Source organism: Hippopotamus amphibius, chromosome 1 (genome assembly GCF_030028045.1).
Source record: "Hippopotamus amphibius kiboko isolate mHipAmp2 chromosome 1, mHipAmp2.hap2, whole genome shotgun sequence".
In the NCBI taxonomy this organism is placed as follows: domain Eukaryota; kingdom Metazoa; phylum Chordata; class Mammalia; order Artiodactyla; family Hippopotamidae; genus Hippopotamus; species Hippopotamus amphibius.
In genome coordinates this window covers 86925239-86939118 of record NC_080186.1, presented here as the reverse complement: position 1 = coordinate 86939118, position 13880 = coordinate 86925239, and the positions used below count along the sequence as shown (strand labels likewise).

Sequence of the window (13880 nt, the reverse complement as noted above, 5' to 3'; positions counted from 1 at the left end):
CCTAAGGAATGGGAGAAGATATTTGCAAATGATGCTACTGACGAGTTATTAATTTCCAAAATATACAAACAGCTCGTATTGCTTAATATCAAAAAAACAATCCAATCAAAAAATGGGCAGAAGACATTTCTGCAAATAAGACATACAATGGCCAACAGGCACATGAAAAGATGCTTGATATAGCTACTTATTAGAGAAAGGCAGATCAGAACTACTCTGAGTTATCACCTCACTCCAGTCAGAATGGCCATCATTAAAATGTCTACAAATAATAAATACTGAAGAGGGTGTGGAGAAAATTTTGGGTACCCTCCTACACTGTTGGTGGGAATGTGAATTGGTGCAGCCACTATGGAGAATAGTATAGGGGTTCCTTAAAAAACTAAAAATAGTGTTACCATATGATCCTGCAGTCCCACTTCTGGGCATATATCTGGAGAAAACTCTAATTTGAGAAGATACATGCACCCCAGTGTTCATAGCAGCACTATTTACAATAGCTAAGACATGGAAGCAACCTAAGTGTCCATTGACAGATGAATGAATAAAGAAGGTGTGGTATATATATACAATGAATATTACTTAGCCATAAAAAAGAATGAAATTATGTCATTTGCAGCATTAGAGATTATCATATTAAGTGAAGTAAGTCAGACAGAGAAAGACAAATATTATATATCACTTATATGTGGAATCAAAAAATATATATATAAATGAACTTACTTACAAAACAGAAATAGACTCCAAGATATAGAAAACAAACTTATAGTTACCAGAGGGGATAGCAGAGGACTGGGGTTGGGACTGGGGAGGGAGGTAAATTAGGAGTTTGGGATTAACATATACACACTACTGTATCAATATAAAATAGATAAACAAGGACCTACTGTATAGCACAGGGAACTATATTCAATGTCTTGTAATACCCTATAATGGAAAGGAATGTGAGAAAGAATTTCTTTAGATATAGATATTCTTCCTCAGATTCTTTTAATATATGTGTGTACATCTGAAGCTAATACAACATTGTAAATTTACTATACTTCAATAAAAAAATGATGTAAAAAAAACAAAACAAACAAAAAAGACTATAAGGTGCCATCCAGAGAAGTTATAACCATGCCCTGGGCTGGTCAGAGATGTGCACAGGTGGAAATAATTTGGAGCAAGCACTGGAATGGTCAGGTTGCTGAGGGATCTGGCCCCTGAGCTATTTCCATACCGGTGGGTGGAATCAAGGCCTTTTGGTCTGTAGGAAAGAAGAAGCAAAGGGCAAAAGAGTTGATGATAATCACCTGCAAATGAATTATTAATGGGTCTTTTTAGGCAGAGAACTTAAAAGGGAGGGAAAATGGCACAATAATATAAGGAAAGAGTGAAGGAAGCATGAAAACAGGAAGGACCCAAGTTTTCCACATGCTCAGCCACGATGCTGCTGTAACCCCGATGGTGTCCACTCACCAGGCACTGCCAAAAGCAGCGCACAGTGCAGTCTGTCTGGGTCCTGTTGTGTTCTCCAGCCTGCCCCTGACTTAACCCCTGCAGTGCTAAGAACTTACTGTGCACTGTCTCCGTACTAAGTACTTGACCTATATTATGTCATTTAATAATTTCCCCACTGCATGGTAATATTTTTATTATCATTTGCATCTTATACATAAGGAGTTCAAGACTTAGATAGGTTGAATAACTTGTTTGATTAAGTGACAGAGCCAGGACTCAAGCCCAAATCTCATTGGTTCCAGAGCAGGTAAGCTAATCACTATGCCACAGCTATCTCTTATGGATCCTTTTTACAAATTTCAGTCCATTCATTCATGCACGCATGAAGCAGATATTGATTGACTATAGTAGTTTTCTTTTGACACCATGACAAAATACCACAAACTTAGGGATGTAACCCAAAATTACTATCCTAGAGTTCCATAGGTCTGAAGTCCAGCATGGTCTCACTGGGCTAAAATCAAGGTTTCAGCCTAGCTGCATCCCTTCAAGATGCTCTAGAGAGAAATCATTTCTTGCCTTCTCCAGCTCCCAGAGGCTATCTGAATTCCTTGGTTGGTTGCTCCCTTTCTTCATTGTCAAAGACAGCATCTTCAGATCTCTTTCTGACTACAGCTAGGGAAGGTTATCCACTTTTTTTTTTGAAAAGCAAGTTTATTTATTTATTTTTTTAATTTTATTTATTTTTATTTTTATTTTTTATTTTTTTGGGGTACACCAGGTTCAATCATCTGTTTTTATACACGTATCCCCGTATTCCCTCCCTTCCTTGACTCACCCCCACCTCGAGTCCCCCCCACCCTCCCCGCTCCAGTCCTCTAAGGCATCTTCCATCCTCGAGTTGGACTCCCTTTGTTATACAACTTCCCACTGACTATTTTACAGTTGGTAGTATATATATGTCTGTGCTACTCTCTCGCTTCTTCTCAGTTTCCCCTTCACCCCCCCGCCCCCTCCCATACCTCGAGTTCTCCAGTCCATTCTCTGTATCTACATCCTTGTTCTTGTCACTGAGTTCATCAGTACCATTTTTAGATTCCGTATATGTGAGTTAGCATACAATATTTGTCCTTCTCTTTCTGACTTACTTCACTCTGTATGACAGATTGTAGGTCTATCCACCTCATGACATATAGCTCCATCTCATCCCTTTTTATAGCTGAGTAGTATTTCATTGTATATATATGCCACATCTTCTTTATCCATTCATTTGTTGATGGGCATTTAGGTTGCTTCCATGTCCTGGCTATTGTAAATAGTGCTGCAATAACATTATGGTACAAGTTTCTTTTGGGATTATGGTTTTCTTTGGGTATATGCCCAGGAGTGGGATTACTGGATCATATGGTAGTTCTATTTGTAGTTTTTTAAGGAACCTCCAAATTGTTTTCCATAGTGGCTGTATCAACTTACATTCCCACCAACAGGGCAGGAGAGTTCCCTTTTCTCCACACCCTCTCCAACATTTGTTGTTTCCAGATTTTGTGATGAAGGCCATTCTGACTGGTGTGAGGTGATACCTCATTGTGGCTTTGACTTGCATTTCTCTGATGATTAGTGATGTTGAGCATCTTTTCATGTGTGTGTTGGCCATCTGTATGTCTTCTTTGGAGAAATGTCTATTTAGGTCTTCTGCCCATTTGTGGATTGGGTTATTTGCTTTTTTGGTATGAAGCTTCATGAGCTGCTTGTATATTTTGGAGGTTAATCCTTTATCCATTGTTTCACAGGCAATTATTTTTTCCCATTCTGAGGGTTGCCTTTTAGTCTTGTTTATGGTTTCTTTCACTGTGCAAAAGCTTTGAAGTTTCATGAGGTCCCATTTGTTTATTCTTGATTTTATTTCCATGATTCTAGGAGGTGGGTCCAAAAGGATCTTGCTTTGATGGATGTCATAGAGTGTTCTGCCCATGTTTTCCTCTAGGAGTTTGATAGTGTCTGGCCTTACATGTAGGTCTTTAATCCATTTGGAGTTTATTTTTGTGTATGGTGTTAGGAAGTGTTCTAATTTCATTCTTTTACATGTAGCTGTCCAATTTTCCCAGCACCACTTATTGAAGAGGCTGTCTTTTTTCCATTGTATACTCGTGCCTCCTTTGTCAAAAATAAGGTGCCCATATGTGTTTGGGCTTACTTCAAAGTTATCCACTTTTAAAGACACATGTGATTAGGTGACATATACACAAGTTCCTAGGATTAGAGCTTTGTCATTGTTAGGGGACTCATTTTCTTTCTATCACAGGTGCCTACCCTGTACCAGGTTTTGAGATAGACAAGGAGAAAGACAATAGCAAGTAAACAAATGCATATGCAAGACAATTTCTGATAGCGATGTGTATTTTCTGACAATAAAAGAATTCAAAAATTCACTTTTCCCCAAGCATGCCATTCTTGCAATAATTAATTCAACAGTTTTGAATACCTACTATGTAAAAGGAGTTCTATATATTTGAGGTAGAACAGTGAATGGACAGAGGTTTTATTCTAATGGAATATTCTCATGGAGGCAACATATAAACATATATACACAGAAATGGAGAACGTGATTTTAGATAGTGACAAATGCTATGAAGAAAATACTCCATACTCTTTCTCCTGTACCTTTGCATTTTTCACTTATTCTGTTCTATTATTTAGTTAGTCTGGTAGGTCTTTTGAGTGCTTACTGTGTTTCGGGCAAAGTGCTAACTAAGCACAGGGCTTACAGTGCAGAACACAGATTTGCCTTCTATGTCCTTCGTGTAGTGAAGGGAACAACTCAAATTAGTGTAAACCATACATTGTCGTAAGTGTTCTGGGAGAGGACGATGCAGGTGCTTGGGGAGCACATAGCAGGGTTACAGATGCTCTCCCTGTGTCTAGGACAGCTTTTCGCCCCACTTCCCCTTTGCCAGGAACTCGTGCTCATCCTTCTGGATCTAACCTAGATGCCTCCTCCTTGAATAGCAGTTTCAGGTGTATAGTAAGTGCTTAACAAACACAAACATTTGTGTTTTTATTTTTGTTTTATAATATCATTGTTTTAAAATTGTACCGTGCTTTCTCAATTTACCCAAGAGATAGATGATTATTATCACAAGTGAGTCCATTCACATTATTGAATAATATGGGCATTGTGATTGTATTTTAGTAAAAGCAAACAAGTCGGCAAAACCCCTTTATGTGTGTGTCAATTATTTTATATATTGTATAAGCAAGGAGAAAAGTGTCGAAGAATATACACCCGGCTGTTAGCAGGTAGCAAGTGACCGGTTTTAGCCTTCTGCATGTTTGTACTAATAGATATTCGTGGGATGGATGAATAAGAATGGATGGATACCTAATAATGGCTAAACAGCTTGGCCTATAGGGTAGTGAGCATCCACTGACCCTTGAGGACTGAGCAGATACCATCCTGCTCAAATTATACACCCTTCTGTTTGTGTTTTATTTTAGCTACATTTTGACATCTGGTTAACCTAGATGATTTCATAAGTGAATTAGAAACCAAGACAGCATAAATAATCAATTTCTGTCCTGTGTCCAACTTGCTTAATAGATTCGTATGCCATAATTTCCTCTTCTGCAAATTAGGGATAATAGACCTTCTGTAGGGATAACACAATTAGATTGGTTAAAAGGCACTTATATTCATAAAGTATGAAAAAGTTCCCTAGTACATACAAGTGAAAACTCAAATTTTTCTTTTGTGACATCCATGCCAACTGATTAGGCTACAGAAAAATTTGTGGATTATAAAGCACCACTGTGATCCACTTTAATGTTGAAATTATTTGAAGAAATGTCACCCTTCTCCTATAATCCTTAAGATTCAATTTTCTTCTACTCTGATTCTGGACATTAAGTGGGGATCTGGTGGAGGAAGAGCCAAATTCCAGGCTATTCCTAATATAGAAGCTTTTTCATGAGTTTGCATAGTGGCCAGACTGTGTCTTGGGACCCCTTATAAACAATGCTTGAGTCATAGAGCATCTCAGGAATGAACTCAAATTCAAGAGGAACTTCAGAGGATCGTAGCCCAAGCCCACAGATTACTACAGGCCTACACAATTTGGATGAGTTAGGGCTGAGCTCTATCTATGATGGCCTCTGGTGATGAAGGAGAAGGCAAATGTTTTCCAAAGCCATACAGATTCTGTAGGAGATTTTCCACACAAACCACATTGATACTTCTTCCTACTTCTTCCTAATAGTAGAGTATAGATGTAGCCTCACCACTGCGTACTATGGTGGCCTTCTTTCCCCTATTTTTAATTTCATTTCTCTTGCATTCACTGATACTTAGCTTATGTCCATTGGCCATTTTCTCTAGACAAGAAATCAATCAAGAAAGAAAGGAAGGTGAAAGGCACCAAAGTGCATTACCCCTACTTCCCATTGACATCTCTCCTTCTCAAAAATGCCACCCCCAATACTCAAGTTGTATATTCTTCATAGTAAACTTTGTCTTGAGTCGATTTTTTCATCTATAAAATGAAGGTGATGATATCTTACTAATACGGTTATTTTGAGGATTTAACAAGTAAAGTAAAATGCTTAGAACGTTGCCTGGAACAGCCATCGCTCATTAAATCATAGCTATAATGATTATTAGCAGTATTAATACTATTCAGTTATCATTTCACATTCATTTTGTCTTAATAAGGATAGGATGTCTTTAGCATTCTGACAGATGTGAAGAAATGCAAATGTAAGAAGTCAGTAATCAGCTGCATAGCTGTGTTAAAGAGAATTCCACAAGCAGCTCCCTATTTATATGCACAAGTCAAATAAGGAATTACTCTATTAGATGCATCACTGGAAACCCGAAGTGGTATGATATTCTTGCCTTTTTACTCATATGGGCAAAACTCTTTAATATATTCTCTCAGGGTGGCAAAAGCTTCATTTTCTCTTTCTCATCTCCTCCTATTTCCCTCTCATGTATACTTATTCTTCTTAACTGAGATTATTTAACACTTTCAAGCACAGGTTTAGGACACACAGACATAACTCTGAAGGTCATAGGCCCAAAATGGAGATAATCCAGCTTTTTTTTTCCCCTAGAGTATCAGGACCTGGATAAATCGCCAAGGGCTAGAACTTGGCTAGATAGAAAACTGTTCAAATGTTCATACAGTGTGTAGTGGCAGCTAACAGGGCAGCAAACTTTGCTCAGGAAAAGAAAAGAGAAAAGATAATTACTGAATTTCATAACATTCTAAAATGGCTGCCATGAACTAAAAGTTTAAGTGCTGATTTTGGTTTAATCTCTTAGACAAGTGTATTTTTTATTCAACTGAGGACAATGGGCAAGTGGTTATATGCCTATTTCTAAGTGTTTTTCTTTTTTTAAGTTTATTTATTTACTTATTTTTATTTTTTAATTTTTGGCTACATTGAGTCTTTGTTGCTGTGCACAGGCTTTAGTTGTGGCGAGCAGGGGCTATTCTTCGTTGCTGTGCACTGGCTTCTCATTGCAGTGGCTTCTTTTGTTGTAGAGCATGGGCTCTAGGCACATGGGCTCAGTAGTTGTGGCTCACGGGCTCTAGAGTGCAAGCTCAGTAGTTGTGGCGTGCGGGCTTAGTTGCTCTGCGGCATGTGGGATCTTCCCAGACCAGGGATTGAACCCATGTCCCCTGTATTGGCAGGCGGATTCTCAACCACTGCGCCACCAGGGAAGTCCTCTAAGTATTTTTCTGACTATATTATCAATATCAGATTCTGACATTAATATCATAAAAACTGATTGTGCTGTCAAAGCTATCTCTTTAATAATTACTAGTGACTTGAAATGATAACTGATAGACTTCCTTTGTAGTCAACAGATTCACTTATATAGGAAAACATGGTTTAAATTATGAGCAATTGAGTTCTAGAATAAATCAGTTTTGGGGACGGACTGGGTTTTTTGAGCGTGGTGGCTCACAACTTGGACATATTTCATTCTGCGCATGTTCATTATCATACGTGAAGATGACAGAAATGTAGGTGTTTACTAATTGTTTTGTTTTGGCTTTAGCTGACACATTTCCCCCATCATAAAGTTTCTGTTGTTGTTGTCCTAATGCTGGTTGATAAATTTGGTTAAAACAAAGTAATGTCACAATTTCAGATAACAACATAAAAGCCAAACCTTGGCACTGTACTGAACTTCAGATTCTTTTTTCAAAGTAATATCTATTTAGTGGAAATCCACTCTGTTTTGTTTTTTATAGATATACTCACAAGTTCTGATTTTTATAAAGTATGCATCCTGTCAATATGGTATACAAAAATGTAAACATTCAAAGCATTCATTCATCAGTTTTCCCCCTCTAATTGTATTGATCTAAAATGTAAATTCAGATAAAACAAGAATAAGTACATTAAAAGATAAAAAAAAAAGTCACTTGGAATGTCTGCATTCAGTATCTTATATGATTAATATTACATAAGAATTGGCCATTAGTCAGTGTAAGGTAAGTAAAATTAACTAATCACTACTTTTAAGAAACTTCTTTCAAAAGATTCGTAAACTTCAGTTAATTATTTGAACTATATAGGTGTATCTATATCTATAAATATATATGTGTACAGACGCATATGTGCATATGTGAGGTGTATATCAAGGGAATACATTCATGGAAAGTCATGTTTTTCATTTCCTATTTCAGATGTACATTACCAACACAATCAAAGCCAAAGGAACAAGACTTGCTAAGCCTGTTCTATGCCTGGGCTTAATGTGTTTGGCCTTTCTTACTGGACTCAACAGAGTAGCAGAATATCGAAATCATTGGTCGGATGTGATAGCAGGCTTTCTGGTTGGAATATCTATAGCAGTATTTCTGGTAAGTATACATTTCTTTAGACATAATTTGTTTCTTAATTAACATGTATAACCACCTATTAGAAAATATGGGTGTGAATCACTGGGTTTAGTTGTCAAAAGTGGTATATCAAATGGAAATATATATGTTTTAAGTTATTCATTTCTTCCTACTCCCTCGTTTATTCTGCCTTAAGTCAGGTTTGGAGGTGAAGAAGATGGATATGCTATGTTTAAAGGTGAATAAAATATTTTCATGTAAAATGGGATGGGGCTAAAAACACTCATGCCTCCCCAGCTGGTTTTTAAGACTGGGTTGTTTGAATATTTTAAAAATTTTCTCATGGCGCTTTGCATCCTGGAGTATGTAGACCATCCCAAAGTGCCCTGGTGCCCCAGCACAGTACTCTCAGTGAGCCGCCAAGTCTCAGCACCTGATAACAGGTGAACCTCACTTGTGAGGTGAACTGGTTCCCTGCAGTGAGTAAAAACCCAGGGATAGTTTCCAAGACTATGTCACGCAAGTCAGATTTTGCCAAGGAGTGAAGAGCATACGTAGTGACTTCTAATGAAGACATCTCCACTCTTATGATAAAATCTCCTTGGAATATTGCTATAGGTTTTAGTTGTTGGAAAATATACTTCAGTCTGGCTTTAGAATTAATCAATACAATCCATAATAAGTATGGATATTTTACCCAGATGGAAAAATGTGGAGACGACTATCTAAATCAAACATGTTTTTGCATTGACACATTATAGGAAACACTTTATTTTTATTTTAATTACATTTAAATTGTTTCTCAAGAGTAACTTTCCCTTTTCGCTTCTTTTCACTAGTTCATAAGCAGTAAGCAAAAACTTATATGAACCTTTCTTGTACCAAAGATTTGGGCACTATTTATGTGCTGGGCATTTTATGAAGTTAATTCTTCTAAAACTTCCTGTGGTAAAGTGGTGACTATGCCCTGATCCCTCTCTAAACCCTGTGCTGCTTTTCTTCCTCGCATCCCTCCCTCTGATGTCCAAGGTCCTGGGAGGCTTAGGCTCACCCCCCTCCCTCTCCCCGAGGTATCCTGTAGCCTCAGGAAAACGGGGGCCCAGGCTTGGGCAAAACCTTTCCCTTGCTTTCATTCGTTACAGTTGAAACAGGTCAACTTTTTATAAAACAAAACAAAACAAAAAACATCTTACATAAATCCTAAGAAAATAACCATAGGCAAGGCAAAACGTATACCAGAAGTCAAAGTTTTAAAGCACTGCTGTCAGCGCCCGTTTTAGCTCCACGGGTCCAGAACACCTTTGCTAGCATCTCATCAGGCTTCGTCTTATCCTCCTGTGGCTGTTACCATCTTCCCTTTACTGCCAGTGGAGGTCATGACACCTTGCAAGGTGACGTCTAGAGCACTCACGTCTTCCCTGTCGCTTCCTTATCTGAGAACCATGTGGTGAGTGGGGCTAGGAATCCCGCTTGGGCTCAGGACCCTCCTACTACATATGTTCAGAACATTCCATAGGCCCCTTCAGACATTCCCGTGCACCCAAGAAAAGGACCTATGAAAAGGTCATGTGAACATGCTTTAACCATCTAATAACTAAACAAGCTTTTATGCATTCATTCCCAACCCTTTATGAATGTGAGTGCCTACAAGTGCCAAGCAAGGTGTCAAGAACTGGGGCTGCAAGGAGGCTTAGGTAAATATGACCTGTCTTCTGTGCGAATCTGTTTCCGGGGTTAGACAGCAATAGTCAGCTTATTCCCCCAATCATTCCCTCCTTCTCTTTCTTCATGAAACAAACATTTACTGAGACCCTACTCTAATCCAGGCACTGTGCTTGGTGCTGGGAATAAATACATGAAAAAGATACAGTCCAGGTACTTCAATAGATTGCAGTCAGGTGGGATGAGATGGACACAAAAAGTTGTCTAGAAGGTAACTGTAATAATGGTAGAGGTATATATACTCAAGAGATCTACCCTGTTGGCATTAGGAACAAATCAGAAAGAGGAGATGATTTATAAACTTGAAGAGTTTGTAAAGCAGGTAGGTCTAGCCTAGGGCATAAAGAATGAGAGGCAAAAAAGCACAGCACACAGAGGCAGTGTGAAATTCTTCATAAGGTAAGCACGTATGAAGCCCCTCCTATATTCCAAGCCCAGGGCGCCGTGTGCATCCGAGAGAATGTGGCACCTGGAAATGGTACCAGTCATCCAGGAGGGTGACGAGAAGGGGGATGGAAAAGCACATGGGGGAACACCCTGATGGCCTTGTATGTTATGACAACTTGGGCTTTTGTTTAAAAATGTAGGTGATTCAGGAGCCGCTGTTAGGGTCCAAGTGAGTTGAAACAGAGAAAAACAGCCTGGTTGAATCCCAGCTTCTCTATCTAGTCAATTTGTGTCATTAAGCAGTGTACCTAGCCTCAATTTCTTCCTCTTTAAAGGAAGCTGTAAACAGCCTCCTTTAAGGATTATTATAAGGATTTATAAAGGTTAAACAAAATGAGGTGTATGTTCAACGCATGGCCACGTGGATGACTGAAATAATTTCCGTAAATAGGAGTTTGTTTCCTTTCAGTCCCTTTTACTCTGTGATAAGATTTGTGCTTTCAAGATATGTTTTCTGGAAAATAAAACTCCAGGTGAGGCTAGAGGAGACAAGATATGCAGAACCAGGGAAATGGCACAAAGTGGGCCTCTGAGGGCACAGACAGAAGGGAGGCTGTCGGGAGGTGCTGGGAGGTGGAGTGGTTTGGAGCTTGATGGGACACTGGAGATGATGCGGGAGAATGAAGCCGGTGGCAATCTACCATGATTCTCGGGTTTCTCATTTAAATAGAATATTTATTTCAGGCAGTGACTACAGCTCCGGCTTACAATAACCTGGGGCGTTTCCAGTGATCCTGCAGTGTGTGCAGGTCCCTAAAATGATCCCAAAATAAAATTAACACTCCCCGACTCCAAGCCTGTGTGTGTCAGTTAAAGGCATTCATGTCCCCCGTCCCCCACGCCCCGTGTCTAGCGTTTGCCTTTGACTCACTGTCCTCCTTCATCCCCACAGCCGGTGATTCATCTAGTCCTGGTTCATTTCCACTGCAGAATCTTTCTCCTGTGTCTTATTTCTTTGCTGTTCTGACCATAACCTCTCAGTTTTGGAGATCAAAACTTCTTACCTCTATTCCATCTATAGGTTCCCAGCTGCCTCCTCACTTCAGACTCTCCTCCAAATACCTCGCATTCTGCTTCATGCACACGATAACATAATTCATTGCTAATAACAAAACAAAGCAAGCAGACAAAAACCTCTTTCCTGCTGCATTAAATCAGACACTTCCTTTGGACTTCTGGGCTCCTCCCTATTCTGGCTGCACTCTTCCTGACCAAGTTTGTTTCCCTCTTTACAGTAGAAATCCTGCACTTGGAATCCGGTCAGTTTTCTTCCCCTCTGGCAGACTCTGTCCAGCCTGCACATTGCCTCAGCTGGAATGCCACTCCTTTGTATATTTCAGAGAGCAAAACAGGTGTGGGAGTCAATCAAACCTAGGTTGAATCCTGCTGTTGCCAATTTTTGTGGCCCTTTTGCTGGATATGTGACGTCAACCAAAGTCACTTAGCCCCTCGTTATTCCTGAAATAGTGAGTCCTCCCCTGAACTATATTTAATGTGATTACCTCTCCCCAAGGACTCCTTTTCTCATTTCCTATTCACTTTTCTCCACTGCATGATTCAACTTTTAGTATACCACATATAATATTTTTGGTTTTGTTTTTTGCTCTCAAACCCACTGGTGTGTAAGCCACCCACAGAGAACGTGTTTGTTTTCATCACTTTTTATTCCCAGTACTGGGTCTGGAACAAGGGAAGGTCTCAGGAAATATATGATGAATGAATGAATGAATGAATGAATGAACTGTTTCATTGACTTCCCAGAGGTCTTTTGAGGGGTAAGTGGGATCACATATGTAATCAAGACAGTTGAGTGTGTGGTGCAGAGAAGGCTCTGGATATCATGGTCTTCACCTTTGATGACTGTTTTCAGATCTTTTATGCACTTGAGATTTTTCTCAAACAAATCCCAACTTCCCCAGGAAGTCTCCCTGCTTACGTGATTCTCCCACTTTTCCTGAATTTCCATTGCACTTGAAGTCTGTCCTGTTACCTGCTAGTAAGGATTTCCCTTCTGTACTAAATTTATCAATCTTAACTCATGTGCATTTTCCTGAAAGGTAGAGAACATGATCCCCAAGCTTAGGAACATGCAAAACAAATACTAGTTGAATAATGTTTGTAGATGGATTCGTATTATTTTATAAAAACGGTTACCTCAAAGCACTTACAAGAAAGATGGATATTACACTGGCAGGCAGAATAGTTCACGTTTACTGAGCCAAAGCAAGAGTTTGTCAGGTTATTATATATAATGTCATAATAGTAATAATAAGAGTTATTTGAGTACTCTTTACTACATTAACTCAATCCTCATGCATATTGAGACATAATTTTTTTTAAATTTATTTAGTTTATTTATTTTATTTATTGGCTGCATTGGGTCTTCGTTGCTGCGTGCTGGCTTCCTCTAGTTGTGGCAAGTAGGGGCTACTCTTCATTGAAGTACACAGGCTTCTTATTGCAGTGACCTCTCTTGTTGAGGAGCACGAGCTCTAGGCACACGGGCTTCAGTAGTTGTGGCACTTGGGCTCTGTAATTGTGGCTCAAGGGCTCTAGAGCACAGGCTCAGTAGTTGTGGTGCATGGGCTTAGTTGCTTTGCGGCATGTGGGATCTTCCCAGACCAGGGATTTAACCCCTGTCCCCTGCATTAGTAGATGGATTCTTAACCACTGCGCCACCAGGGAAGTCCCGAGACGTAGTTATTATTGTCCTCATTTTGCAGATAAAACAAACAGGTCTAATTATATTAAGTAACTTGCTCAGGTTCACAAAATAAGTAAACGAAAGAGCCCAGGATTAAACCCCAGGCCTATGTGATCCCATAGCCCATGCACATAGCCCCATACAACAGAGATGTTTTATTTGCCACAAGCAAGAGGGAAAATGATCACAAATGGGTCAGATTAATTTATCATCACTGCTAGAAAAAGAAAACAAAAATCTATGTGAAATGATGACTTAGTAGTGTCATTTTTTTTGGAAGAGAGGGTAGAATTATACTCATGGAAACCACTAATGTACAAATAGAATGTTTCAGAAGAAAGGCACTTTAAATTCTGTAGGAACATCAGAAAATTTGAGCATTTTTAGCCTGGATATGTGCTCATTCATTAATCTGTTCATTCACTGTGGCACAGAGAATACAATAGTGATCATAAAAAGAAGGGTGTCTGCTTCTATGGAGCTGATATCCTTGGAAGAGAATCCCATCAACCAAAATATGATGCTAACAGATCTACAGATTCATACGGAGGTAGCTTCTTTGATAAAAAGAATCACAGGTCCTTGCCAGCGAAAGAATAAATAAGAACAGCCTGGGGTCAAGGAAGGCTAGTGAGGAAGTGATGAGGAAATGAGATACCACAGATGAGTGAGATGTGGTGCCCAAAGACAGTGGAGATGAGTATTTCAAACAA

At 39.2% G+C, this 13880-nt stretch overlaps 1 protein-coding gene across 1 annotated transcript in view; it reads left to right on the top strand.

The window, feature by feature from the left end:
- Nucleotides 1-13880, top strand: part of PLPPR5 (phospholipid phosphatase related 5) — a 110473-nt gene that overhangs the window by 72390 nt on the left and 24203 nt on the right. Inside the window, exon 4 of the mRNA XM_057748287.1 lies at nucleotides 8139-8315. Coding sequence (XP_057604270.1) covers nucleotides 8139-8315 — 177 coding nt within the window. The remainder of the gene's footprint in view (nucleotides 1-8138; nucleotides 8316-13880) is intronic.